Source organism: Dromiciops gliroides, chromosome 3, assembly GCF_019393635.1.
Source record: "Dromiciops gliroides isolate mDroGli1 chromosome 3, mDroGli1.pri, whole genome shotgun sequence".
Taxonomy (NCBI): Eukaryota; Metazoa; Chordata; class Mammalia; order Microbiotheria; family Microbiotheriidae; genus Dromiciops; species Dromiciops gliroides.
This window is the reverse complement of record NC_057863.1, coordinates 68,177,216-68,203,132: the sequence shown is the minus strand read 5'-3', so window position 1 is coordinate 68,203,132 and position 25,917 is coordinate 68,177,216. Positions and strand designations below refer to the sequence as shown.

At 53.4% G+C, this 25,917-nt stretch overlaps 1 protein-coding gene across 6 annotated transcripts; it reads right to left on the bottom strand.

Annotated features, from left to right (window-relative positions):
• Positions 1-2: 2 nt before the first annotated feature.
• Positions 3-25,422, bottom strand: OBSL1 (obscurin like cytoskeletal adaptor 1). 6 transcript variants are annotated; one of them, XM_043994405.1, is made up of 24 exons: positions 25,224-25,422; positions 24,784-25,011; positions 23,850-24,144; positions 23,185-23,454; positions 22,837-23,097; positions 22,168-22,470; positions 21,703-21,981; positions 18,493-18,765; positions 15,105-15,377; positions 12,768-13,040; positions 11,421-11,693; positions 9,997-10,269; positions 7,669-7,944; positions 7,297-7,584; positions 6,786-7,061; positions 5,960-6,229; positions 4,975-5,247; positions 4,029-4,295; positions 3,701-3,813; positions 2,748-2,904; positions 2,355-2,516; positions 1,864-1,968; positions 1,207-1,476; positions 3-431 (listed from the first exon to the last, which is right to left on the bottom strand). In XM_043994405.1, the coding sequence occupies exons 2-24, from the start codon at positions 24,994-24,996 to the stop codon at positions 424-426; spliced, it is 5,451 nt and encodes a 1,816-aa protein (XP_043850340.1). In that variant the 5' UTR covers positions 24,997-25,011; positions 25,224-25,422; the 3' UTR covers positions 3-423. The 6 variants fall into 6 exon arrangements, with proteins under 6 accessions (XP_043850340.1, XP_043850336.1, XP_043850337.1 ...); XM_043994401.1 differs by having other exon boundaries at positions 23,850-25,011; XM_043994402.1 differs by lacking the exon at positions 6,786-7,061 and having other exon boundaries at positions 23,850-25,011.
• Between the last annotated feature and the right edge of the window lie 495 nt (positions 25,423-25,917).

The following is a 25,917-nucleotide window of genomic DNA, read 5'->3' as shown; positions in this document are numbered from 1 at the left end:
GGGTGGGTTTTGGGAGCTTGTGCACGGTGCATGTCTGGTGTCTTTTGTTCTACTCCAGACACCTCGTGCTTTTGTCTCCTTTTCCTCCTCCTCCTCCCCCTCTTCCTCTTTCTCCTCGTCCTCTTCTCGTTTTACATCTTTTATAAATGTGCCAAATTCAAAGGCCTGAACCAGGAGTGGTTTCCCAGCAGCCCCCGGGGGGGGGGGAGGTTGAATAGTGAAAGTTTTGGCCACTCGGTGACATGTGTGGATGGTCAGAGCGGTGACCAAACACCGCAGAGAGCCCGAGGGATGATGGGTGGGCAGAAGGACTGGGCTGTGTTTATTTCCCCCTGCCCCTCCCCTCTCCACGCTCCCCAGACCCGGAGACTGTTCGGGCTCCTCATCTGTCCGCGGGCATCCATCCTGTGTCTGGGGCTGGTTCTAGCTACCTGCAGAGCAAAAGATTCTTTGTCTCCAGGCCTCCCTCTTCCCCTAGTTCATTCATTCCCTTTGTCACAGTGGGAAGAGGAAGAGGCTTTCCCCTTTCTGTCCATATTTGCTGCCTGTTGAGGCTCTGAAGAGAGAGGGGGAGAGGTAAGGAGCAGGGATGAAGAGAGAAACGGGATGCCGGGAACTCAGGGAAGAAGGTCAGGATGGGGAGATTGCCATGGGGAGGTGAATGACACAAAGGGGACCCAGCTGCCCTGGAGTTGTGATACCTCATGGCCAAAGCTTGGCTTCCCAGGATGGGACTCCCAAGGCTTTGCAGCTCATGCACCCAGTCCCCCCCCCTTTCTGAGCATATACCCCATGAGAGGTATAGGCAGGACAGAGAGAAACATACTGGGGAATAGAAACCCTACAGGGGACACAGGTGGGAAAGAGGCAGAGGTGCAAGGTCAGACTTAGCTGGAGTCATCATGGAAGGAGAGATTGCAAATGAAAGGGAAGGGGGCTCTGGGCTGAGGACAGAGCCAAAGGCTCTTCTCCGGATGCCACCACCCTTCCCTCGAGGACAGAGCACCTCTCTCACATGCCGCCCTTGCCCCAGCTTGACCCCAGCCTCCATCCCTTCCCCTACAACACCCCTGCATAAGCACACAACCCTCTGAGACCTTTATCTTTCTGTGAGTCTCCTTTTGCCAGCTGCTTCTCTGAGTGCCTCACCTGAGCCCAACCCCACTACCTCAGTCCTCTTTCCCCCAGGCCAGACCCCTCACTCACTCTCCACTAGCAGATTAGTACTGGCACTGTCCTCTCCAGCTTGGCAGCAGTAGGTGCCCTCATCAGTGGGCTGGACATTGTGGATGATCAGACTGTGGGTGACACCATGGCTTCGAAACTCATACTTTGGTCCAGGAGGCAAATCGACTCCACCCAGCAGCCATCGAACGTGGCCACCTGCCCTGGACACAGTCACTTCTAAGGCTGCCCTCCGGCCCGCTAACACTGTCTTCTCTCGAGGGGGTTTACGACAGATCTGGAGAGGCAGGGCTTGGGGCGGAGGGGAAGAAAAGAAATAGCAAAGCTATGATGTCTTATTGAGAGTTCTCACACTGGGAATCAGTCATGTTACTCCCCTTTATCCCTGCCGCCCCTCTTTTTCTCACACCACAGGCCCTTTGGTAAATCACCGCCTCTCTGGGCTCCAGTTTCCCTATTTGTAAAATGAAAGGATTAGGCTAGATTAGCAAGACTTCCAGCTTCTTGGTCTAGTGATCTCTTAGAGCACACCAAAATGCTCCATTAGGGGAGGACAATAACATCCTCTCCCCTCTCCAGTCAGGGAGGGTCAGCAATTCTAGGCAGGTAGGTGCACACATCCTCAAATCTTAGTCCACAGAAACCTCTTCCCCTCAGTCCCAAGTGGTTCCTTCTTACCCTCAACCTCCAGTTGAGTGGAGGACTTTGCTTGTCCAGCCTGGAATTGGATCTCCCCAGAATCCTCAGCCTGCAGCTCATTCAGCATCAGGGAGTGCATGTTCCCTGGGGAGTGGGAGGAGGGAAATGGGGTTCACTGTTGGTTATGTGCAAAGTTGGGGGAGCGCCTTGGGAGAAGAAGACTCGGGGAATGCAGGGCGAGTCTCCTTGGGTTATTGCACCATCCCGGTCCTTAGGAAAGGTGGAAAATGGAGACGGAGGGAGTGGTCTTGGATACAGGACAGGGGAGAGGGGCACTAGAAAGAGACAGGTTGAAGAAAGGTACAGTCTCAAAGCTGGGGGTTGCAGTGGGGGGCGGGGGAAGGGGGATGGGAGGTTGGGGAGACAAGTTAGGGAGCAGTGGCTTTCTTGCTGCTGGTGTGGGTGTAGGTGTGGGTATATGAGGGTGAGGTCTGTTTTTGAGGTCTGGGGAGGGATGTCAGCTCTCACACCTTCCTGTCGGATTCGGACACGGCCCCCTGGGCGCAGGATGCGGCCTCCCAGCTGCCAGCAACCAGGGATGTCGGGCTCGGACACAGTACACTTGAATGTGGCGCCGTCGCCCTCCCGGGCCCTCACGGGCTTTAGTTCAAGGAGTACTGACACCTCCCTCTCTGTGGGGCCGGAACAAGGAGGGGGAGGGCTGAGGGCGGGCACCGCCCCCTTTCCCCAGATGCCCGGCCGACCAGGAGGGACACCAAGGTGACCACCTGTGCCCTCCCCCCCCCATCTCAGGCAGAGCTCTCTGGGGGCTAGATTAGAGCCCCCAGGCGGGATCCCAAAGCACCAATCCCAGAGGGCCCCGCCCCCTCCCGTGGCAGAGTCCCGGGAGCCCTGGTACCCACTCAGCACGGTGAGGCGGGCAGTCGTAGCTTGGGCGTTCCCCACGGAGCAGCGGTAGGTGCCCGCATCAGCGGGGCTGCAGTGCCGAAGCTGGAGGAGCCGGCGGGAGCCGAGAGCCTGGATCCGCAGCCGGGGGCTGGGCGACAGCTCCTGGCCGTCCTGGCAGTGGGAGGGGGCGCGGTCACTGGGGCCAGAGGCCGGCGCTGAAGCCTGTAACTCCCCCCGCTCCCCTTCGCTTTTCGGGGGCCGACCTGCTGCGGGCTCCAGGTGCCTCACGAGTCAGGGAGCCGGGTGGGCGGCCCTGGTGACTCCTCGCTAAAACAGATTTCACCTTCCCACCCACACCACCAGTCTGTAAACCCGCCCCACGAGCCGGGTTGGCTGGCTGCCTGGCGCTAGGAGATCCCGTACCCTCCCCTTCCCTTCCTTCACCCCAGCTCCTCTGCTCAGGCTGTGGGCAACCCTTAAACTTTCTTTCCGTTCTTAGGACCTTCTGTCCCTTTTACCCAGATTGCCGCAGCGTGAATGTAGGTATTTGGGGCGATGCAATTCACTTCTGGTTCTGAAAAGCTCCTTATCTGACACTTCACCTTCCCTTCCCTTCCCTCACCCCCCCCCCCCAGCTCCCCCATTGGTCCTGCCTGGGGCACAGGATTTGTGACAGCAGGGAGGGGGGCTCCACAGGTCATAGATAGTCCAAACCTTCATTTGACAGAGGAAGAAACTGAAGGTCAGAAAGGGGAAGGGACTCTCCAGGGTCACCACTATTAGCCAGCATATAAACATATATATGTATATATGCACACACATACATTTATAAGCTTATAAAGGCATATTAACAAGTAATAGGTCGTACAGGGCTCCTTTCACAACCCCCACTCTTCTGGGGTGGGGAAGGGCTTAGCAGGGGAGGAGGCCAGTCAGAGGCCAGAAGTATACTTGTTTGGGAGCTGACCTTATCCCATGTAAGGTCGGCCTGGGTCCTGGACAGCTCACACTCAAATGTTGCTGAGTCACCCTCCATCACTTCTAGGTCCTGGAGCCCCCTCACAATAGCTAAAGGTATTTCTAAGGGTGAGAAGACAAACAATGAAATGTGGGGTGAGGAAGGCATGGGGTATGGGTGGAAAGAGACTGTTGTGTGGGATGGACACCAGAGGGCAGTGTGCTGCTGAGGCAGATGGCCTAACAGTGGTTGGGGGTGGTAGACAGCCAGTGATGGAAGTGATGAGGAAGACAGGGCTATAGGGGTCTGTGTGAGCTAACGGTAAGGGGAGACTGACCTTTCACTTCTAGCCGGGCAGCGCAGCGCAGGGTGTCGGTGGTAAAGGACACGGTTCCAGTATCAGCCAGGCCGAGACCACTGAGCACCAGTGAGTGATTGTGGCCCTGGGCACTGATTTGGCAGTTCCGACCGGGCTCCAGCCGGACTCCTCCCCGGGCCCATTCTCCAACCACCCCAGACTGAGACAGCTCCAGTTGGAAGGTGGCACTGCCCCCTTCAGTGACAACCACGTCCTCGAGGCGATGCCGAACCTTCAGCTGCTCAGCTGTTGGAAGGAAGGGAGCGAAGATGTGAGTTGAGCCAGGGTCCCCAGCTCTGTGTGGATGGGGACACCCTTCCCCACCTCCCACAGTGCCCTCAGTTTCACAGCGATTGTTTTAGCTTTGGATAGGAGACATGAGATTGTAAAGACCACTGGAGAGTGCCTGAGTTCTTCCCTCTTGCTTAAGTCAGGGAGGTGCTGGGTCAGGTTTTGCTGGCAGAGACCAGAGGAAGGCACCAATAGAGATCCTATCCCCACTTCCTTCTGCCTCCCCCCTCCCCAACTTAGTCTGGAGGAACGGCACAGTCAAGCTTCAGAAAAACATTTGTGGGGAGGACTGGGGGCTTCCTGGTAGGAGGGCTTTGCTTGTTGTAGGGTTAACTAGAATTGAGTGAGATGCACAGACCTGGGGGAAAGTGTTTGGGAACCTGTATCAGACTCATATTTCACCCTGAGGCAGGTGTCAGGGGACATGGGTAAGGATCCACTTGTATGGCATGTTTGTTTGGCTAGGGGTCGGTGGAGAGGGGGACTACATTCATCTCCTCTCCTGAAGGAAGATGAGAGGAAGTCCAGATAAGGGATGACACAGCCCTTCCTGAACTAGGTCAGGAAGGGGGGAGTGTTTGAGGAGGGATTAAGAGGCAGACATGGAAAGGGGGCGTCTCAGTGGGGTACTCACGCCTTACGAGCAGCCGAGCCTGAGTACGGTCGTGGTGGCTCTTGCAGCTGTAGATGCCCTGGTCACTCACCGTGACTTTGCGGATGATCAGGCGATGAACTCGGCCATCCTGAACCACAGAGAACCTGTCGTCTTCAGGAAGAGGCTTTCCCCCTCGAAACCAGCTCACTATTCCTTTCACCCCAACTCGGCTGGTCTCCACCTCCATACACAGGTCCTGGCCCTCTTCAGTGCGCACATCCTGTAGCCTCCGCAAAAACAGCAGCTCAGCCTCTGAAGAAGAGGGAAGGCTGATGAATCCCAGGTGGGGCTATAATAGAGGGATAACTGGGGGCGGGGAGGGGGAAGGTAGACTGGGGAAGAGAGAGGAGCCGGCAAGGAGCTCCACAAAGTTGTATTACTCCTTTCCAAACAGCCCTCTACACTCATTCTGATTGAAAGAACACTGGCTGAGGGGCAACTAGGAGGCACAATGGATAAAGCACTGGCCCTGGAGTCAGGAGGACTTGAGTTCAAATGCTGCCTCAGACATTTGACACTAGCTATGTGACCCTGGGCAAGTCACTTAACCCTCATTGCTCTGCAAAAGAAAGAAAGAAAGAAAGAAAGAAAGAAAGGAAGGAAGGAAGGAAGGAAGGAAGGAAGGAAGGAAGGAAGGAAGGAAGGAAGAAAGAAAGAAAGAAAGAAAGAAAGAAAGAAAGAAAGAAAGAAAGAAAGAAAGAAAGAAAGAAAGAAAGAAAGAAAGAAAGACTGGTTGGGAGCCTGGAGTCCTAGTCCCTAGTCTCAGCTCTACCATGTGTATTTTCTAAGTTTAAATGTTCTCAGTTTCCTCATCTGTAAAACGAGAATGCTGGACAAGCTGAACTTTAAGGAATATTCTGGGTATGGCTGGAGTCTATGATTCTAGATTAGAGAGGGTGCAAAAAGGGTTGGAGAATGAGAGGCTGGAGGTAGTGGGGAAGCCATGGGCTGTCTTGCCTATCACCTCTGACATGGAGCCGGGCCGTAGTCTCTGCCCCCGTGGTCCGGGCGGTCACCATGCCAGAGTCACTCATCCGGCAGCCCTGAAGGGTTAGGGTGTGGTTTGGACCATTCTGGCTTATTTCTACCCGGCTGCTGGGGGTAACTGAAGTCCCATTTAGAAGCCAGGTGATCTCTGCATCTGGTGGGGAGACCTCACAGCGGAATGTGGCATCATCACCTTCCTGGATGGTCAGTGGGGTCAGTTCTGAAACTAGCTTCACCTGGGGGGGTTCTGCAGGGAGAAGGGGGGGGACACTGTCTGATGGGCCAAGGCTGGGAGAGAGTGAGAGGTCCTCCCCACCCCCTCAGTCCCTCTGACCTCCATCCATCCATTCGTCCATTCATCCATTCTGACCCAAGTCTAGCCCAGGCAAGCATGCCTTCTCTCTCTCCTACCACCCTCTTCTCCAAGAGCCTCCCAGGCAGTCTAGCCTCAAGTTGGTGCATCTCTTTCCACCTCCCCATCTCTGGCCCCCATTTCTTCTCAAGATTCTTGTTCACCACTTACTATTTTGTGTCTTTGTAAAAAACAAAACACCAAGTAGAAGTTATTTCCTAGTAAGATTTTGTGATAGTTCTCTCCACCCCCTCCCTTTAAAAAAATGAGCCGAAGATGGGAAGATGGGGAAAAAGGAGGTTAGGATCAGAAGGGAGGAAGGAAAGAAGGGAAAGCTGAAGGGAGGAATGGGATGTACAGGGATTATGAGAGCCAGTGGGGTGGGGGTGGGGGTGGGGAGTTCGCAGAACACTGTGGAGGGGCTGGGGTATATGTGGGGGAGACTCATTACCTTCCACATTGACGAGGAAGATGCGACTGTCCTGGGGGGCATCACAGAGGTACTCGCCGGCATCCCCGCTCCGTGCCCCCCGCACCCGAAGCACCCGCCGTGCCCCGGCTTCCTCCAGCCGTACCCGCCCCCGGCTGGCCAGCCGCTCCCCGTCTTTGTACCAGCGCACGGCCCCCCCAGGCCCCGAAAGACACACTGCCAGCTCCAGGTCCCTGCCTGGGGCGCATCGAACCCCGGTCCGGGATGCCTCAGGTGTCAGCACTCTCACAGGAGGCTCTGGAGGGCCAGAGCCCACATGGTCATGGGGAAGGCAGGGAAAGGGTTGGTAGAGAGAGGGTAGGACCAGAAAGGAAGGTGTGCGTGGATGTGTACCCACGTATGTACGTATGTGTGTGTGGGATGACTTGGTCCCCTGTGTTCTGGGGACTGAGGACGCCCACCCCCGGGGCCTCTGCTCCCCACCCCTCCCTCAGCTTTCCCCACTCCCCATAGGCTGTCTTTCTGTACTCACCAGTCACCTGAACAGGGAAAGTGAGGGTGGGGGCTCCAGGGTCGGACCCAGCCTGGCACGTGTAGTTCCCGGAATGAGAAGGGTGGGCAGCCCGGATGAGCAGCAGGCGCCGAGGACCCTCAGACCGAAGCTCCAGGTTGCCATCCTCCAATACGCGGCTCCCATTCAGGTTCCAGAATACGGGGGCGCTAGCCCTAGACAGCTCACAGCTTAGGACCAACTGCTCCCCGCGGGACACGGATAGCGGCGAGGGAGCCACCTCGGGGAGGAGGAACTGCACGGGAGACTCTGCTGGGGGAAATTCAGGTTGAGGAAAATGTTGTGGTGTCCCCCTACTTCTCCCTTTCTCCTCTTCCCGAGCAGAGCACTGACCAGCGAGGCGGACGTCAAAGGAGACGGCCTCATCCCGGGTCTCACAGACATATTCTCCAGCGTCCTCGGGTCTGGCATGGGGCAGGGTCAGGGTCCGGACCGGCCCCTCAGCCCCCAGTTTCAAGTCTTCTGATGCCTCCACCTCGAGCCCATCCTTGTACCAACACACGCGGGCCCCCACAGGTGCCACCTCACAGCGAAGCTCCACTCGACCAGGGGACCTGAACTGCAGCTGTAGGAAGCGAGCTGATGGGCGCACTATCCGTTCTGGGGGTACTGGTGGGAGGGAGGGGATGAGGAGGAGGGGGCAAGGGCAGGGAGCTTCAGGCTTCCCCCCTCAACTCCCATCAGGTAGCCTTCTACCTACAAGCTTTTTTCTTGGGCGGGGGGGAGTGAGGCAATTGAGGTTAAGTGATTTGCCCAGGGTCACACAGCTAGTAAGTGTTAAGTGTCTGAGGCTGGATTTGAACTCAGGTCCTCTTGAATCCAGGGTGGGTGCTCTATCCACTGTTCCACCTAGCTGCCCCTACCTACAAGCTTTGATCCTTCCACTCCCTAGCCAGGAGTCTTAACTTTCCTGGGCCTCAGTTTCTCAGTATCTCAAATGCGAATAATATTTGACTGCCTGAAGTGGTTTTGGTAAATGTTTCGCAAGTGGCGCTGTGTGTGGCTAGGTCCCCATTTAGGGTCATACATGGATGACAGTTTGGTGGATACTTGTGGACGGAGGCCTTGAGTTTGAATCCTGCCTCAAACATTAACTTTGGTGGGCAGTAGATTCCCTCTCACTCAACCTCTCAGCCTCAGTTTCCTCATTTGTAAGATGAGGATCAAAACGGTACCAACTTGGGGCAGCTAGGTGGCCCAGTGGATAAAAGCACTGGCCCTGGATTCAAGAGGACCTGAGTTCAAATCCAGTGTCAGACACTTAACACTTACTAGCTGTGTGACCCTGGGCAAGTCACTTAACCCCAATAGCCTCACCAAAAACCAAAACAGTACCAACTTACAGGGTGTGTTGTGAGGATCAAATCAGATAACCTATGAAAACTGGCAAACCTTAAAAACTTTTGAGCTGCTATCATTTTATTGTTAGTCTGTGGGGGAATTTTATGATGGGATTATTTCTAGGCTCCTAAACTTTGTTGCTCAGTGGGTTGTTGTTTTTTTCAGTTGTGTCTGACTCTCTGTGACCCCATCTGGGGTTTTCTTGGCAAAGATACCGGAAGGTTTGCCATGAGATCATATTGTCACCATGTTTTGCAAACTTAAAGCACTTTAGAAATGCTTTTGTGTTGTTGTTGAGCAGTTTCATGCACGTTACACTCTTCATGACCCCAGGACTTTGGCTATTCTGTTCATGTGCAGACTACAAATTCTATGAGGGTTGAGGTCTGGTCTTGACTGTATATCTCCAGTGCTGCCCAGTACAGTGCTTTGCACCCAAGAGGTACCAAGTTAAAGGGAACTGTATTCTTCCCAAGGGGGTTGCATTTTTACCTCCATCCCTTAAATTCTAGCTGAAGCTCTTTGGATAAACTAAATTCTACTGCCCTGTGGGCTAAGGGAATGTGAAGGGGCAGGAGATGGGGCAGCATCCCATTGACTTTGGGGGTGCCAGTGAGTCAAGGTGGAATATTTTACTAAGGAGGAAGCATATGTTGAACCGAGAGAATGGGACCTAAGGAAGTAGCAGGTAGGGGTGGGGCTGTATGTCTGGGAAGATTTGGGTGGCTAGGGACCCCTTTTCTGTCTAGTGAGCTGTGTCTGAACTAGGGGCATGAGGCTCTGGGAGGGTTCTGGCCTCTTTGGGGTGAAAGGAGGGGCAGGGTGACTGGTTCACAGGCTCTGTCTTATCGATCTCTTCCTTCATCTCTCTCTTTCTACCCTGGTGACTTCTGAAATGCTCCAGAATCCAGTTTCTTAGTAAGGAAAATCTCACAGAAGGTCATCTGGGGCTTAGCTGTGAAAGCTGCCTCCCCCTCACCTGAGCAGCTTCTTCTTCCTTTTTTTTTTTTTTTTTTTTTGGTGGGGCAATGAGGGTTGAGTGACTTGCCCAGGGTCACACAGCTAGTGTCAAGTGTCTGAGGCTGGATTTGAACTCAGGTCCTCCTGAATCCAGGGCTGGTGCTTTATCCACTGTGCCACCTAGCTTCCCCACCCAGGCAGCTTCTTACAAGTGGTGGTCAAGGCAGCATGAACCCAAGAAAGAGGCCCTGATTCGCCAGGTTGTTCAGAAGAGAGAGGAAGTCCCACAGAACCTTGCAATGGCCTCCCTCCCTCCCTCTCTGGATCTACCCAGAGCCCTGGCCCTGTCAGACCCCTGACCTGTGACAGTGACCAGGAAGAAGGCTGAGTCATCCCCTGCATCGCACACAAACTCCCCTCCATCCTGGGGCTGAGCTGCAGGTAGGACCAGGCGGTGGTGGGGCCCCTCACTCTCCAGGACCAGAGCCTCACTCTCCTCCACCTCCAGCCCATCCTTGTACCAGCGCACAGGGGCTCCGGCCCGGGACAGCTCGCACATCAGGATCACTCTCTCTGAGCTCACAGCAGCCAGTGACACCTCATCCTGGGGAAACAGGATTCTCACAGGAGGCTCTAAAGAGGGGAGAAATATGGTCACAACTGGGAATGAGGCCGTAGAGAATCAGTCACACAACCATTCCGGAAATAGTCCCAGAATCAAGGAAGCCCTAGGCAGATGGGACCTCAGAAGCCATCTAGCCCAGGTCAGGCATGGGGATCCTGAGAGATGTTTGCTCACCTCCATTTAAAGACCTTGAGTGAGGGATCTTCAAGGACTGCTCTCTACTATCCCCCTGCAACTCAAGTCTCCACCCAGATCAACCCATTCCACATTGCTAATGATGCTATTTGTTTTCTTTAAAGACCTAAAAGCAACTTACGATGGTGAAGATGTCATGAAGGAGCTCGGAGTGTTTACAATGAACCACAGAAGACTCAGGGGGCATGTGAGAGCTGCCTACCCCATGTATGGAGGAGGGATTGGATTGTTTTCTGTTTGGTCCCCAGAGCAGAACTTGGGACAATGGATGGAGGATGGAGAGAGGCTGTAGAACTGATTAAGCCGGGCCAATTCTGCCTTGGGATGTAGTAGATTCTCCCTGGCTCAGGGTCTCCAGGCATGAGCTATGGGCTAGACTAGGTAGCCACTGAGGCCAATCAACTCTTGGGATCCTGTGAGCTATCTAAATTCAGTACCCCTACTTTCTCCAGTTGATGGTATGGTATAGTTGAAGGGCAACCACCTCCCTTAATCCTCCCCACCCCCAAAAGGCCTCAACCAGCCTCTTCAACCACACCCATGCCCAGCTCATCACAGCCACCCCAACCCCATTTCCACCATTTGATCTCCCCAGATGCCCCATAGAAGGGAGGATGTCACATGAGGTGGTGTGTTCAGTGGGGAAAAGGTAGCATTTGGAAATCCTATGTAAAATCTGAGCCTGAAGCCCAGCCTTCCTACTTCCCACCTGTGTGACCTTGGATGTAAGGGAAAATCTATCGTTTTAAGATTCTATGGATACCTTCTCCCCTCCTTAGCTCTTCCCCTCACCTCGGGTGTTATATTTGTGTTCCAGGGAATTTCCCAAGTCCTGAGCAAGCACTTTCTTGCCCAGAGATGCCCCATTTTCCCTATTGTACTGAGGGTGGGGGTGGGGAATGGAAATCCTTGGGTAGATGGAGCTTCCTCCATTCTCTAGGTCCAGTCTCGCCTGGTCCCTGACCTGTGATGGTGACTTTGAAGAAGGCTGAGTCTTCTCCTGCTTTGCACACAAACTCTCCTCCATCTTGGGGCTGAGCTGCAGGTAGGACCAGGCGGTGGTGGGGCCCCTCACTCTCCAAGACCAGAGCCTTACTCTCTTCCACCTCCAGGCCATCCTTGTACCAGCGCACCGGGGCTCCGGCCCGGGACAGCTCGCACATCAGGACTACTGGCTCAGAGCTGAGGGCAGCCACGGACACCGTGTCCTGGGGGGATATAATTCTCACAGGAGGGTCTGCAGTCAGGGAGATACAGACACCCAGAATTATGGACAGTTGCCTTCACATGCTTTACAGTAACAGATCTAGCTCTTGTTTGTTAACAGGGAACTATGTGGAACAAGGATCCGGCTAGGGCATCCCTTGCTCAAAAGCTTTGTAACATTTGTCTCAGAGATAGTGAAGGGGACAACATGAACCTATAGTCTGCCCCACGGAAATATGTAGAGTCTCCCAGCTCAAAGGGGCCTAAGATGTAATCGATTCCACCCATATGTGAACCTCTTTCATAACATTACCTCCTGAGTTAGCCCATTTGGGGTCAGGTCTAATTGTTAGGGAGTGAAGTTAACAAGTATGATCCAGGCACTGCTAAGTGAGGGGGGCACATATATAAGCTATGAGACATTCCTGCCCTCAAGGGCATTATGGCTAATGGGGGCAAGAGTTGAAAAGCAGGGCAATGAAGGACGACTGTCCTGAGCCTTCCCTCCAAATGGAGAGTTTTAGCTTCTATGGAACGTCCCTGAAAACTGGACACTGAGTAGGGAGGAACTCACAAGGAGCTTCTTCTTGGTAGAAAGGAGGCCAGATTGGCTTTGGAGATTGTCAAGACATGGATACCCAGCTTGTCAACCCTCCCAGATTTGCCACGAGTCTCCAGATTGCCACCAAGACTTCCGAATCCCAGACCAGTTACTTTGTACAGGTCCTGCTGGATCCCCACCCGGCCACCGCTGGGGTGTCTGAGAACTTCAGCTCCTCCAGACTCTCTACTCTCAGGCCCCCCAATCCAGAGTGATGGAATAGGGCTGACAGCCTCAGGTACCCCCCTACCACCACCACAGACACACAGACACACACACACACACAGACACACACACAGACACATACAACACACACACACACACACACACACACACACATATACTTCCCCAGGCAGGGCAGCAGGAGTAGTGAGCTTCCTGCCATCAGAGTAAAGTTGCAAAGTGTCATTTACCCCCATTTTAAGAACCTGGTCTTAGCACCTGCTTTCTAAGAGTTGTCCTTATTCTGCTGCGCAGAGTCCCAGCCCCACTGGGCCGCCTGACCTGTTACAGTTACGGTGAAGAAGGCCGAGTCGTCTCTGGTGCTGCATACAAACTCGCCCCCGTCCTGGGGCCTCACCGCAGGCAGCACCAGACGGTGTTGGAGGCCCTCACTCTCCAGCACCAAGTCTTTGCTCTCTTTCACCTCCATGCCGTTCTTGTACCAGCCCACCAAGGCTCCGGGCCTCGATACTTGGCACATGAGGACCACTCTCTCTGAGGTCATAGCAGTCAGGAACACCTCATCTTGGGGTTGCACGATCCTTACAGGGGGCTCTGAAGTGGGAAATGTGCAGTCATAATTGGGGGTGTTGTGAGATCTAAACGGGGCCAAGCCGTTTACAAACCTTATAGTGATAAATGCCAGTTATAAACACCATCACCACCACCACCATCACCATCACCATCATAGTAAGCCTTCAGTTTGGGGGCAACTTAATTCCCTGGGACTTCCCTTGCACTTCTTCTGAGCTTGTGCAATGTTTATAAAGCAGCAATACAGAGATGTGCAGGTAAATGTTTTACAGCTGGGATTATGTGAGCGATTCAGAGGTTTGAGGAGACTACCAGCTCAATACACTGCGTGCTCTGAATCAGCATAAGCCTCAAACTGAAATCAACAAAGCTGTTCTGGGTCTTTTCGATGGCTGTCTGCCATGCCTGGAGTGCTCAACCTCCTGGGCTGGAATCCCACCTTCTGTAGGAGGCCTCTCCCCACTTCTGAACCTCCCTCCTCCCCTAATGCCTTTCCTTTGAAACTACCTCCCATTTACGTGCTAGATACCTTGTGTGCACATAGCTGTTGACACACCATCCCCCTCCTTAGAATATAAACGTCCTTAGAATGAGGACAGGGGCTGTGGTTTTTGCCTTTCTTTATTCCCCGCACGTTAAGTGCTAACTAAAAAAAAATACTCGTTGATGAAGAGTTATGAACATCTCCATTCTCCATGATAAAGACACGAAAGAAGAAAGAACCAGGTCCCAGCACAAAATCACAGAATCTCAGACTTGGAAGATACCCTGGCGGTCAGTCACCTGGTTTGATCCATACCTGAGTAGGATGCCCCTCCCCATCCTTTCTGGGTAGTTGTTTGACCTTCTCTTGAAGAAGACCATTAGAACCTACTAGCTCTTTAAGCATCCCCTTTTGATACTGGATGACTCTAAAGTCTATTTGGGGATTTGGGGCATATATGTATTTTTTCCTTTTTTTTTTTTGGTGGGGCAATGAGGGTTAAGTGACTTGCCCAGGGTCACACCACTAGTAAGTGTCAAGTGTCTGAGAGTGGATTTGAACTCAGATCCTCCTGAATCCAGGGCCAGTGCTCTATCCACTGCACTACCTAGCTGCCCCTCATATATGTATCTTTAATACTTGGAAGCAATTCAAGAGAGGTAAGAGTATTAAGATGATGTCATGTAAAGGGGGGTTAAAGAACTGGACATGTTTAGGCTGGAGAACCCAAGGCTCAGGGAGCACAAGAGCCATCTTCCAGTATCTGAAGGGCCGTCATCTGAAGGACGGATTAGACTTTTTCTGTTTGGACCCATAGGGCAGAACTTGGGGCAAAGGGTGGAAGTTGTAGAGAGGCAGGTTTTGGTCACCTAACAGAGCTGTCTGAGGAGGGAATATTCTGCTTTGGGAGGGAGCGGGTTCCTCCTTGCTCAAGGTATTCGGGCAACAGCTGGGTGACCTCTTGCTGGTGCCATTGTGGATACAGATATGGGCTGGGCTGGATGGCCACTGAAGGCATCCCCCTCTTTTTTTAAATTAATTTTTTTTTTGCAGGGCAATGGGGGTTATAAGTGACTTGCCTAGGGTCACACAGCTAATAAGTGTCAAGTGTCTGAGGCTGGATTTGAACTCAGGTCCTCCTGAATCCAGGGCCGGTGCTTTATCCACGGCACCACCTAGCTGCCTCAGCATTCCCCTCTTGAGACCCTGTGAGCTATCATCATGCTTTTCCCAAGTCTCCTTCTGTCCAGATTCCACACCCCCAGTTTCTTTAGCTGATCCTGGTACGGTATAATTGCATCATGATCATTTACGTTGAACCTCATCCAGTCTCCTCAGCTAGGATACTCCCTCTCACCACACATTCTGCTCGTACAAGACAAATGAGCGCAATGAGCACCATCTGCTTGCCCAAAAAGTGCTGAACCTCTCCTCCCTTTGCTACTCACTTCACCTCCGGGGTCATGCTTGTATCCCAAAGGCCCTCCCTTGTACTGGATAAGTACCTCCCGGCCCATAAGACCCCCAATCTCCCCATTACCCTGACAGCTGAGGAGACCCCAGTGTCAGGCGGAGACTCTCCACCCTGCTTTCATGCCCACCTGTGATGGTGACATTGAAGACGGCCAGGTTGTCTCCCGCCTCACACACAAACCTGCCCCCATCCTGGGGCTGGGCCGAGGGCAGTGTCAGAAGGCAGCAGGGGCCCTCACGCTCCAGTACCAGGCTGTCGCTCTCCTTCACCACCATTCCGTCCCTGGACCAGAGCACGGGGACTCCAGCCCGGGATAGCTCGCATCTCAAAACCACCCGTTCTGAGCTCTCGGCAGCCACGGACACCTCCTCCTGAGGGAATATGATCCTTACAGGGGGTTCTGCATGGGAGACAGCATCATCACATGGAGATTCAGGGTTAGAGTTTGTTATATTCTTTAACAAATGTCTGCTCACAAACATACTTGGGATGGAGACCTGGAGTTTGGAGTATTCACCCCGGGGTACTCTCCTCTGAAGGGTATGGGGCAGGGGGGAAGCTAAGATCATAGGCTGGTCTGAAGCCCCTGTGAAATGGGGAAGTCTGATACTACCTGATATGATGTTAGCCTGAATGTTTACATGTAAACCGAGGGCTAATGACAATTCTGGGCCAAGGGAAACATGTTGGGGTGTGGCCCAGAACAGGCCAGACAGGCCAGTCCATTAAACCTAGAACACTTAGCCCGGCAGAGGACTCGAAGATTTCACTTCTGATTTTTCAAAATAGAACAATTATTTCCCCCTTCCCCTTCCCCTTCCTCACTGCTCCTGAGGTCTGGGGCTGTTCTCTGCAGAGATGTTCTCTATGTCTTTCAGTCTGTCAATGTTTTCCTTTATAAAGGCCAAGTCCAAGCATTTCTCTTCATCAGTACTGAAGACTGTTAACTAGGAGCTAAGTACCTTGAACTTCCTCAAGGTGAGATTCATTCAGTGACAGCCTGGATGAGCCAGTTCAAGGACACATCAGCAATGTCAGAACAAAGTCCCCAGTGTGCTTCAGTGGGGATATTTATACTCTTTATGGAGAGAGATCATCCATGGTAGAATCTGGTCATTTCATTTACAGATGGAAGCAACCTTAGTGACCTTAATTAGGAGTCTTAATTAGGAACCTGCTTGGAACTCCTCCTGTGGCCACTGTTAGTCAGTAGGGTCCACTGCTGGGAACCAATAGGTCAGAACAAAAAAGCAGGATTTGGAAGCTGGAGGCCAGGCCAGAGTTCATTTCTGAGGCAGAGGAGAAGATGGAGGCCACAGATGCAAGCGAATACATCGTTGAGACTGAAGGGAAGGTAATATATTAGGTTTTTGTTGTTGTTGTTTTTGGTGGGGCAATGGGGGTTAAGTGACTTGCCCAGGGTCACACAGCTAGTAAGTGTCAAGTGTCTGAGGCTGAATTTGAACTCAGGTCCTCCTGAATCCAGGGCTGGTGTTTTATCCACTGCGCCACCTAGCTGCCCCATGTACTAGTTTATCTGCCCAGAGGCGAGTCCCTAGAATGAGTTTGTGACATAGACATTTCAGGGATAGGATTGGGTTAAAGGGGCACTGTAGGTATCAGATGTCCATGTACGAGCTACGTTTGGTTCCCTTGTGTCTTTCTATACCATAAGACCATAGGATCTAAAGCAAGAAGGGCCCTTGGAGATCACATAGTCCAACCCTCTCATTTTTCACATGAGGGAAACAGGACTATCAAGGTGGCTTGCCTATGGTCACACAGGTAGGAGCTACAGGGAGGTAGATTTGGGCCAAAATGTCAGGAAGACATGTCTAACAATCAGCCCTCTCCCCCCATAGTACTGTAAGCTCTGTGAGGGTAGCTGCTTTTTTTCTTCCTTTTTATAAGCTTTGGGATTTAGCCCAATGCTCTGAATAGCAAGTCAAATTAGCAAGAACTGATAAAGCACTTACTATGTGCCAGGCGCTGTGCTACATGATGGGAATATATATATATATACACACACACACACACACACACACACACACACACACACACACACATATATATATATATATATATATATATATATATATATATATATATATAGGCAAAAGCCCCACCCCAGGGCTCACATTCTAATGGGGGAGACAGTGGGCAAATGAGCAGATATATACAGAATATGGACAGTCCATATGGAAGGCCCTCTCAGGGCAAAGACCCTAGCAGGGAGGGGGATCAGGAGAGGGCTTCTGGAGCAGGTGTGCCTTAAACTGGCTCTTGAAGGAAGCCAGAGGCAGAGATGAGGAGGGAGAGCCTTCTAGGTATGGGGGGGAACCTCAGTGCAAATGTACTGGGTTGGGAGAAAGAGGGCCCAGTGTGAGGACCAGTAAATAGGGCAGTGTAGAATAATCAATTGTGGAGGAGAGGGAAGTATAACAAGGCTTGAAGGGTAGGGAGGGACCAGGTAGTAAAGGAATTTTTTTTTTTTTAGTGAGGCAATTGGGGTTAAGTGACTTGCCCAGGGTCACACAGCTAGTAAGTGTTAAGTGTCTGAGGCTGGATTTGAACTCAGGTACTCATGACTCCAGGGCTGGTGCTCTATCCACTGCACCACCTAGCTGCCCCTAGTGAAGGAATTTAAAGGCCAAAAATGATTTTATAGTTGATTCTAGAGGCAACAAGGGGCGACTGGACTCTACTGAATAGTCAGATCTGCCCTTTGGGGAAACCAGTTTGGCAGCTGGGTGGAGCATGGCTGGAGGTGGGGAGAGTGATTTAGGAGACAGTAAGAGCCTCCTGTCACATTGTAATAGCGCAGAGGAGAGGCTGTGTGAGTGGAGGGAAGGTGACACATATGACTGAGACTGGGAAGGCAAAAGTGACTAAGTTTGAGAACAGACTGGCTCTATGGGGTGAGGGTGAGCGAGGAGTCAAGGATGGGCATGGGTGACTGGAGGCTGGTGATGCTCTCGACGGTAAAAGGGATATTGTGGAGAAGGGGAGATTGGGGGAAAAGATAATGCACTGGAAAGGTAGGAATAGCTTTTGTTGGGTTTGTTGTTGAATGCAATGGCTGCCTAGTTAGAGGATGAGCTCTCTATTACCTAGTCAAAGAAATCCGGGATGACTCCAAGCCATCAGGTGCATTGTGATGGGGACCCTTGCATGGGAGATGACTTCCAAGGTCCCTTCAACTTCTGTGATTTTAGGATTCTTTCTGTTAGCACAGAATGGTAAGAGTGTCTGAAGTCAGTTCGTCTCCCAGCACGGCAGTCCTTCCTGCCTCACTGTCTGTCCCTTGACTCTCTGTTTCTGGGTCATCTGTCAAGCTTCCAGAAGTGAAACAGGTATAGGAGGTGAGGGAGGAGCAGGCAGAAGATGAGTTGACAACACAAACCTTCAGCAGGACCTTGCAAAGGGGCCCCTATCCTGGGCAGGCTGAGAGGTTGCTCCTGCTTTATCTAACCTGGCACCCTTGCTCAGTAATCTTAGCCCAGCTGGGCTCTCACCTTTGATGGTGACCATAAAGAAAGCCGAATCCTCTCCTGCCTGGCACACAAACTCGCCTCCGTGCTGGGGCTGGGCAGCAGGGATCACCAGGCGGCACTGAAGGCCCTCATTCTCCAGTATCAGGGCTTTGCTCTCTTCTATCTCCAGTCCATCTTTGTACCAATGCACAGGGGCTCCAGCCCGGGACAACTCACATGTGAGCACTAGTCGTTCTGGGCTCATGGCCTCGATGGAGACCTTTTCTTGAGGGAGCACAATCCTCACCGGGGGCTCTGTGGAGAAGAGGCGCACATAGCCACATATAGATACAAACAGTCATAATGGCAGAGTCACAGGTAGTCGAGCTGGGTTACCCAATAGGCACACTAGACTTGGGTGGGCCCAGGGGAATCCCCCAGCCCATGGTTGGTGTCACCGTGAAAGCAATCACAGGTCTTGGATATTTGTTGCACCCTGCCTATCATGTGTTTTCATGTGAATGCACCACCTACCCGCATAACTCATTCAATGACTTGTTCTTTTTGTTTAGAGGCCCCCGTTAGTAATTTTTTATGTACCATTCTACCAAATATGATGATATACAAAGGAAACCTTTCAAAGTACAAGTCTGTTGTTGTTCAGTCATTTTTCAGTCATGTCTGACTCTCTGTGACTCCATTTGGAGTTTTCTCAGCAAGGATACTGGAGTGGTTTGCCATTTCCTTTTCTAGCTCATTTTACAGATCAGAAAACTGAGGCAAATGGGGTTAAGTGACTTTCTCAGGGTCACACCACTAGTAAGTGTCTGAGGCTGGATTTGAACTCATGAAGATGATAAGTAGCTTACATAATATATAATTGTCTAGACCAGAGCTATCAAACTTGTACTACATGCGGCCCACTAAAACTTCTAAATGCAGTCCAAACCAGATTAAAATGTAGTTGGAAAATGTTTATCAAAATAAACAAAAATAGAACAAAACATAGATAATGTTTAGTTTGTGGTCTTCCAAGTCAGTGTGCGGCCGACAGGGATTCCTTTCTGTTTGAGTCTGACCCCACCGATGGATAACTGTCCAAGTTTTGATATATAGTTAGATGGCCAGACCGCTGGGAAGGTCCATCACTACTATGCCCATCTTGGATGGGCACTGCAGATGGACAGAGAGCTGGGCCACCTGAACTGGCCAGAGTTGGTTAGCCTTGGGGAAGCTGCACAGCATCTTCAACAACCCCAAGGTTCTGCCTGTAACAAAATCTCATTGTTTTAACTCCAATATCTTTCCGGTGCTGCCATATGGAGGTGAGTCATGGGATGATTCAACCTCTGAGGAATCAAAAATTTGGGTCAACTGGAGGGTGGCAGGGAGGGGGCGTGTGTGGTGGGCATCAGTGGGCTGCAGCACGAAGTACCTAAGGTGAATTGTGCGTGTTAGAAGAAGCAGCACAAAAGACACCATCTAAGAGATGTATGAGTGGAAAAGTAAGTGGTTGGGTCGTGGGGTAGGTGTGGAAGAAAACCCATGGACAGATGCCTACACTACCCTCAGCAGCCTTGGAATGTTAGGTGACCTATGGGAAGGCCCTTAGTATGTTGAGTGGGTCCCCCTTCACCCAACCAGGGATTTATGGGAGGGCATAGACAAGAGTCTCCTAGGACGAGAAGGTGCAGACAGATTGTAATCTGCATCACTGGACCGAGTTCTAACATTGATTTGAGAGCCAACCCACAGAAATACCGAAGCCCAATGACATAGAATGGCCTCTATAATCACTGAGTTGCTGAATTCAGGCACACTGCCAAGATGGAACTCATGAGCCTCTACGGAGACTTAGACAGCTAGCAAGTCTCTAGTCTCCAATATTTAGGTTCCAGGGCAGGACATTTAGGGATGGAGGAGGGAGGGACTCCCACATCACTGTCTCTGTCTGTCTCTCTGTTTCTCTCTTTCTGTCTCTGTCTGTCTCTGTTTGTCTCTTTCTGTCTCTGTCTCTCTCTGTTTCACTATCTCTCTCTGTGTGTCTCTGTCTCTATCTGTCTGTCTCTGTTTCTCTGTCTTTCTCTCCTATGATTTTAAAGTTGGTTGGATAATTTGGGTTCCAATCTGACCCCCTTGGTAAACTGGGTTTCCTGACACAGACACAGAAATGCAGAGGAAATAAGAATTTACTTCAATTTGCCTGCCCTCTGACTGACCAAGACCCCAGTTTGAGGCCTTGAGGACCAATGGTCGACCCCCTTTGTCCCTCGTTCCTTATTCTTGCTTTGATTCTCTGTAAGGAAATGGTGTCCAAAACTGAGGAGCCCAGGCAGATTCGAGCCCCACCACTTCCCCAGGCGAGGATAGAACAGGCTAGAGTGGGGACTGGCCAGAACCAGCCACAGAAAGAAGGTGGCTTCCTTTTCTACTCCATCCTGGACATTTGCTTGTCAGGTGGTTCAGGGCTCTGTACCTGTCCCAGCGCTACGCCCGCTACCAGTGAACCTGAGGAAGATCTTTCCCCGTCTGTAATTTAAGAACAAACCACACTCACAGGGGTGGCATTTTGTGAGGCCCGAAAGCACCACAGAAATGCCAGTTATGGTTTGAGGCCTCTCTGGGCCCCGCTGTCACCTTCTCTCTGCTCGGCTCTCCTGCAGAGCTCTGAAGGGTGAGTTTTAGAAAAAGTTCTCCCATCATTTGGGAGAAAGAAAGCGAGGGAAAGCACTGATTTATAGAGTGTGAGCCCTGTGTCCTTCCTATTCCTAAGCTGGGCAGCCAGAGCTTCCCGCTCCGTCTTCGTTGCTCTTCTCATGGGCACCTCAAAGCCTTGGAATAAACTCTCCCCACATCCGTCCTGCCCTGTGCGAGTTGGCCGGGCAGCTTCCCATACCACCACTGTAATAATGTCTTTCCCGCTGGAAAGCAGTGGAGAGCAGTCTCCACAACTCCGGTTTTGGGGTCATTAGAGCTGGGTTAGAATCCTCCATCAGACACTAGCTGTGTGACCGGGGCCAGTCACTTAATCTCTTGGTGCCTCAGTTTCCTCATCTGCAAATGAGGAGGGGACTATCCCTCTTACCTAGTTCCTAGGGTTGTTGTGATGATGATGATTATTAAGTGTCTGAGGTCAGATTTGAACTCAGGTCCTCCTGACTTCAGGGCCAGTGCTCTATCCACTGCGCCACCTAACTGCCCCACGTACCACCTCTTGTAGTAGCTGAGGGGCTTTTCAGTTACAATTCCTACCTTGCACGTGAAGCGTGGCAGAGACGTGCACACCAGGACACAGGAAGGTGACAAGGGTCCCGCTGTCCTGGAGCCGTGTGGCTCTGAGGAGCAGATTGTGCTGGGTGCCCTGCTGCTGCACCAGGTATCCTTGGGATTCCGGTCCTCCTGCCTTGAGTTCTGTCCCATTCAGGAACCAGGTGCCTTGTACTGCTGTGGAGAGCTCCAGGAAGAAGGTAGCATCATCTCCCTCTCGTACACATACGTCCTGTAGAGCTCTTTGCACTCGAGCTGTGGGCACTGGGAAGGCGGGAAGCAGTAGTTAGAGTCAGTCAGGTGGACGTGGCCTGGGCTCAAGATGCAGGGCAGGGAGCAGAGCATGGAGGACAGAGGGAATGAGGACGGAGCACAGGGAGGGGAGCCTGGATGAGGAGGGCACGGGCTGAGGACTGGCTCCAAGGACGGATGAGGCTGAAGGGGACTCACCCAAGTGCACTGAGCCTGGAAAGAGGATGTAGGGGCTCTGGCCGTGCTCGCTGACCACAGAGAGTCGGAAGCGGTAGTCGCCCTCGGTTGGCACGCTATCTCCTGGCACCTCCACGGCACCGGCTGCTTCTGTAGTGAGGCACTGTGCCCAGGCATCCGTGCCTACCTCTTGCCGTTCTAGCCGGTAGCTATAGGCCGTATCAGGGGTGGGCACTGGGGGCTTCCAGCTGAGCAGGGCAGCATTGCTGCCTCCTGTGCCCAGCTCAACGGCCACTGGGGGTCCTGGGGGTACTTGCTTCACACCTGAGACAAAACACATCAGTTTCCAGGGCTCTCTCAGTAACCACCCCGGGACCCACCCGAGCTCCTCCCTGGTCGTGGGCTGGACCCAGGCATGTCTAACACACCTAGCTCTAAACCTACTTCCATCCTGTCAAGCTCTTGCCCTTCATGTCTCCCCTCCCTCCCTCGGCTCAGTCCTCACTCCCTCAGCCTTCCACACTCTCTGCCTTCTGCCCCAAGCCCAGGCTGTGCCCACCTGCTCTGACCCGGATTGCTTCCCTTGTTTCCCATTTCTCGACACCCTCTGGCCCTCGCCCTACCCATTGCCCTCTCCTCCTCCTCCCCAGTCTTCCTGGACTCTTGCCCCTTGGCAAGGCCCTTCCTTACATTTGACCCTCAGCCTTGAGGAGGTGTGGGAGGGGCCCAGGCTGAAAGTGACCACGCCAGCGTCTTGGCGTGTGACCCCCACCAATACCAGGGTGTGCGTGTGGTTGGAGCTGGTTTGGAGGATTCGGGGGGAGGCTGGCAACTCCTGACCATCTCGGGTCCAGTGCCCAAGAACCTCGGCTTCCCCAACCTCCACCGAGAGCACCGCATTCTCTCCTTCTAGCACATCCAGCTTCCTCGGTAGCCTCCTCCTGATAGGCCCTGGGGTATAGGAGCAGGGGGGTGTGAATGTGGGGGTTCAGCTTTGCTCCTCTCCCCATCAGCATCCATCACCCTGGCCCAGCTGACCTCTGACAGCCACAGTGGCGACTGTCCGCACTCGGCCCCGCATCTCACACAGGTAAATGCCGTCATCGTCCGCCTCCAGGTCATGGATGATGAGGCGCCGTATGACCCCCGCCTCCCCCATCTCATATTTGGGGCTGGGCAGCAGCCGCTGGTCTTCTCGATACCAGGTAGTGGTAATGCCCCTGGAGGGCACTTGGCATTCTAGCACTGCGTCCCCATGCTCTTCACCCTCCACATCCTCAAGGGGCACTGCAAACCGTACTCGGGGTTCTGGGACCCAGGACATAGACAGAGGGAGGAGGGAAAGGGAGAGAAGGGAGGGAGAGGGAGAGGGAGAGAAGAAAAGGAGGGAGGGAGAGGGAGAGAGAAAGTCCAGAAATGCACTGAGAGATCTTTCCCCCAGGCCTGGATGAGATGCTTTTCCCCAGACCTGGGGAACCACATAATCTAGCACTTTGATACCATGCCTATGTTGTTTCCAGTGTGACAATCAGGTCTTCCCAACTAAACTGTAAGCTTGTGGAGGGCAGGAACAGTGTCTTACAGGTGCTTAGCTGACCCACAGGGTCGGGGCCTATGCTGGGTGCTCATCACTGCCCTCATTGGGTCAGTGGCACCACTGTTGTGGTCCTGTTCCTCTCTCCCACATTCCCCCGGCCCTGTACCTCTGACATGTAGCTGGACTGCGCTGAGAGTGTGTCCCGCCGTGTTGCGGGCTGCACAGACGTAAAGGCCACAGTCAGCGGGCTGGCAGTATAAGACCTTCAGCACAAAGCCGCCATCACGGTCCCGGTAGAGCAGGCGCCGGCGCCCGGGGCTCAGGGGGTGGCCTTCCCAGTGCCACTCTGTCTCGGGCTCAGGCTTCCCGGTCACGTAGCATCGGAATTTGGCGTGTTTGCCTTCACTCACCCAGAAGCTCTTGGGGGCCGGTGAGCCCTGCCCAGCAGAATCCCTCTGGGCCTGTCGGGGAGAGCCCAGAGGGGCATCTGGAGAGGGCTGGATCTGGAGCAGGGCCGCAGCCACCACGTGCCCATGCGTGTTGCTCGCATGGCACACGTAGACACCTGCGTCTGGTAGTCGGATGCCCCTGATCCGTAGCTCGTGGACCCCAGCCCCCACTGGGCCCTCTGCCAGACAGAAGTGACTGCTCTCCCAGATATCTTCCAGGAGCCGCCCGTCCTTCTCCCAGTGCACTGCTGGTTCTGGCTGCCCCCTGACTCGGCATGTCAGTACTACTTCCTCACCCTGCTGCACCCACTGAGACTGTGGGCCTTCTAAGAACATGGGGGAACCTCCCAGGGGCTCTGGGAGTAAGCCTGGGATCCCCTGTGGAAGAGTATGGGTCTGGGCTGGCTCTGAGGAGAGGCACGTTGAAGCTGTGTGCAGAGGACTCAGTGTCCTGGCCAGAGGAAGGGGACCCCGCAAAGGGACTGAGGAGGGAGACTCCTCGGCTGAGTTCGAGGACCCCTCTGCGGGGATGGGGGCTGCATCCGGAGGCTGCTCCTGTATGGTGAGGGCCGCAGCGGCATAGGCCTCCCCAGAGGAGTTTTGGGCCCGGCACACGTAGACTCCGGCATCTGGGGCCCCAGCTCCTCTTACCAGAAGGCTATGTTCAGCCCCCTCTGTCTGAAGACGCAGCCGGCTAGACGCCTCCAGTGCTTGCCCATCCTTCTCCCACAGAACAGTGGGCGGAGGGGAGCCTGTGAGACAGCACCGCAGGATGGCGTCGGTGCCGCTCACCACCCGGACGGGCCTCGGGAAACGAAGGAAGCGGGGGGCACCCCCAAGGACACCCATCCCTTCCATGGCCATGTGGTTCAGCTAGCCCTGTGGTGGGAGAGAGGTTCAGGGGAAGGGCAGGGGAGAGAGGGAGGAATCAGGAGAGGAGAGGGGCAGTGAAGGGGGCAGGATGCCCAGCTCCACAGAGGCACGGTGAGCGTGGAAAGCAGGGCTTGTGGGAAACAAGGTCTGCCATAGTCAGAGGCTCCCATTCCCTCCCCCGCCCCATCCCTCCAACACCCTCCTCCTTTTCTCCTTACCCTTTAGGTCCAGCTGGTGATGATACTCAAGGGAGGCTATTCTGGGCCCTCCCCCCTCTATCCGAAGCCCAAACCTCAGAGAAGGTCCGTCTGTCCACCCGGCAGTCCAGACTAGGGGCCCAGTCCTCCCTCCTCACTGCCTTGCTGGCCACTGCACTGACACACTCTTCCCTCGGCCCTCTCCCCACGACCGGGCCTCTTCCTCCCCCACTTCCAGTCTAACCCCCCAGCGGCCCTGCTTGGGGCCCGAGTGTCACAGACGCCTGCAGCTGCCAGCCCCAAAAATAATCTCTGATGACACAGCTGGATGATAAGACACTAGCCTGGCTCCTCCGGGCTAAGTATAGAGCAAAAGAGACCACCCCCACCCCCAGCCCTTCCCCATAAGCCTGGGGAGCAGCTGCAGTCTGAGAGGGGCCACAGCTGTCCTGGCCCATGAGACTTTCTATGGGACTGAATAATTCTCTTAGGGTCTGAGACTTCACCTTTAAACCCCTGCACCCCAACCTCACCCTGCAGACAATACGGCAGCAGACTCAGTGAGTCTGCAGAATTGGGGAGGGGGTGCATATTGGGGGTGACTAGGACATTGGGTCGAGACATCCCCCTTTACCCCACCCCCCAGCATTCCAGGCGGGGGTGGGTGATAAGGCTCAGGGCCACAGACATCTGCGTCAGAGATAGGCCTCAATGC

Excerpts from the sequence above, each read along its gene's own strand:
- OBSL1 (XM_043994401.1), bottom strand. The coding sequence starts at position 24,996 with ATGGCCATGGAAGGGATGGGTGTCCTTGGGGGTGCCCCCCGCTTCCTT. Across the intron at positions 21,982-22,167 it reads TCCAGGCTCAGTGCACTTGG|TGCCCACAGCTCGAGTGCAA; the intron begins GTGAGTCCCCTT and ends CCGCCTTCCCAG. Across the intron at positions 5,248-5,959 it reads GGCCCGGCTCCATGTCAGAG|AGGCTGAGCTGCTGTTTTTG; the intron begins GTGATAGGCAAG and ends CCTCTTCTTCAG.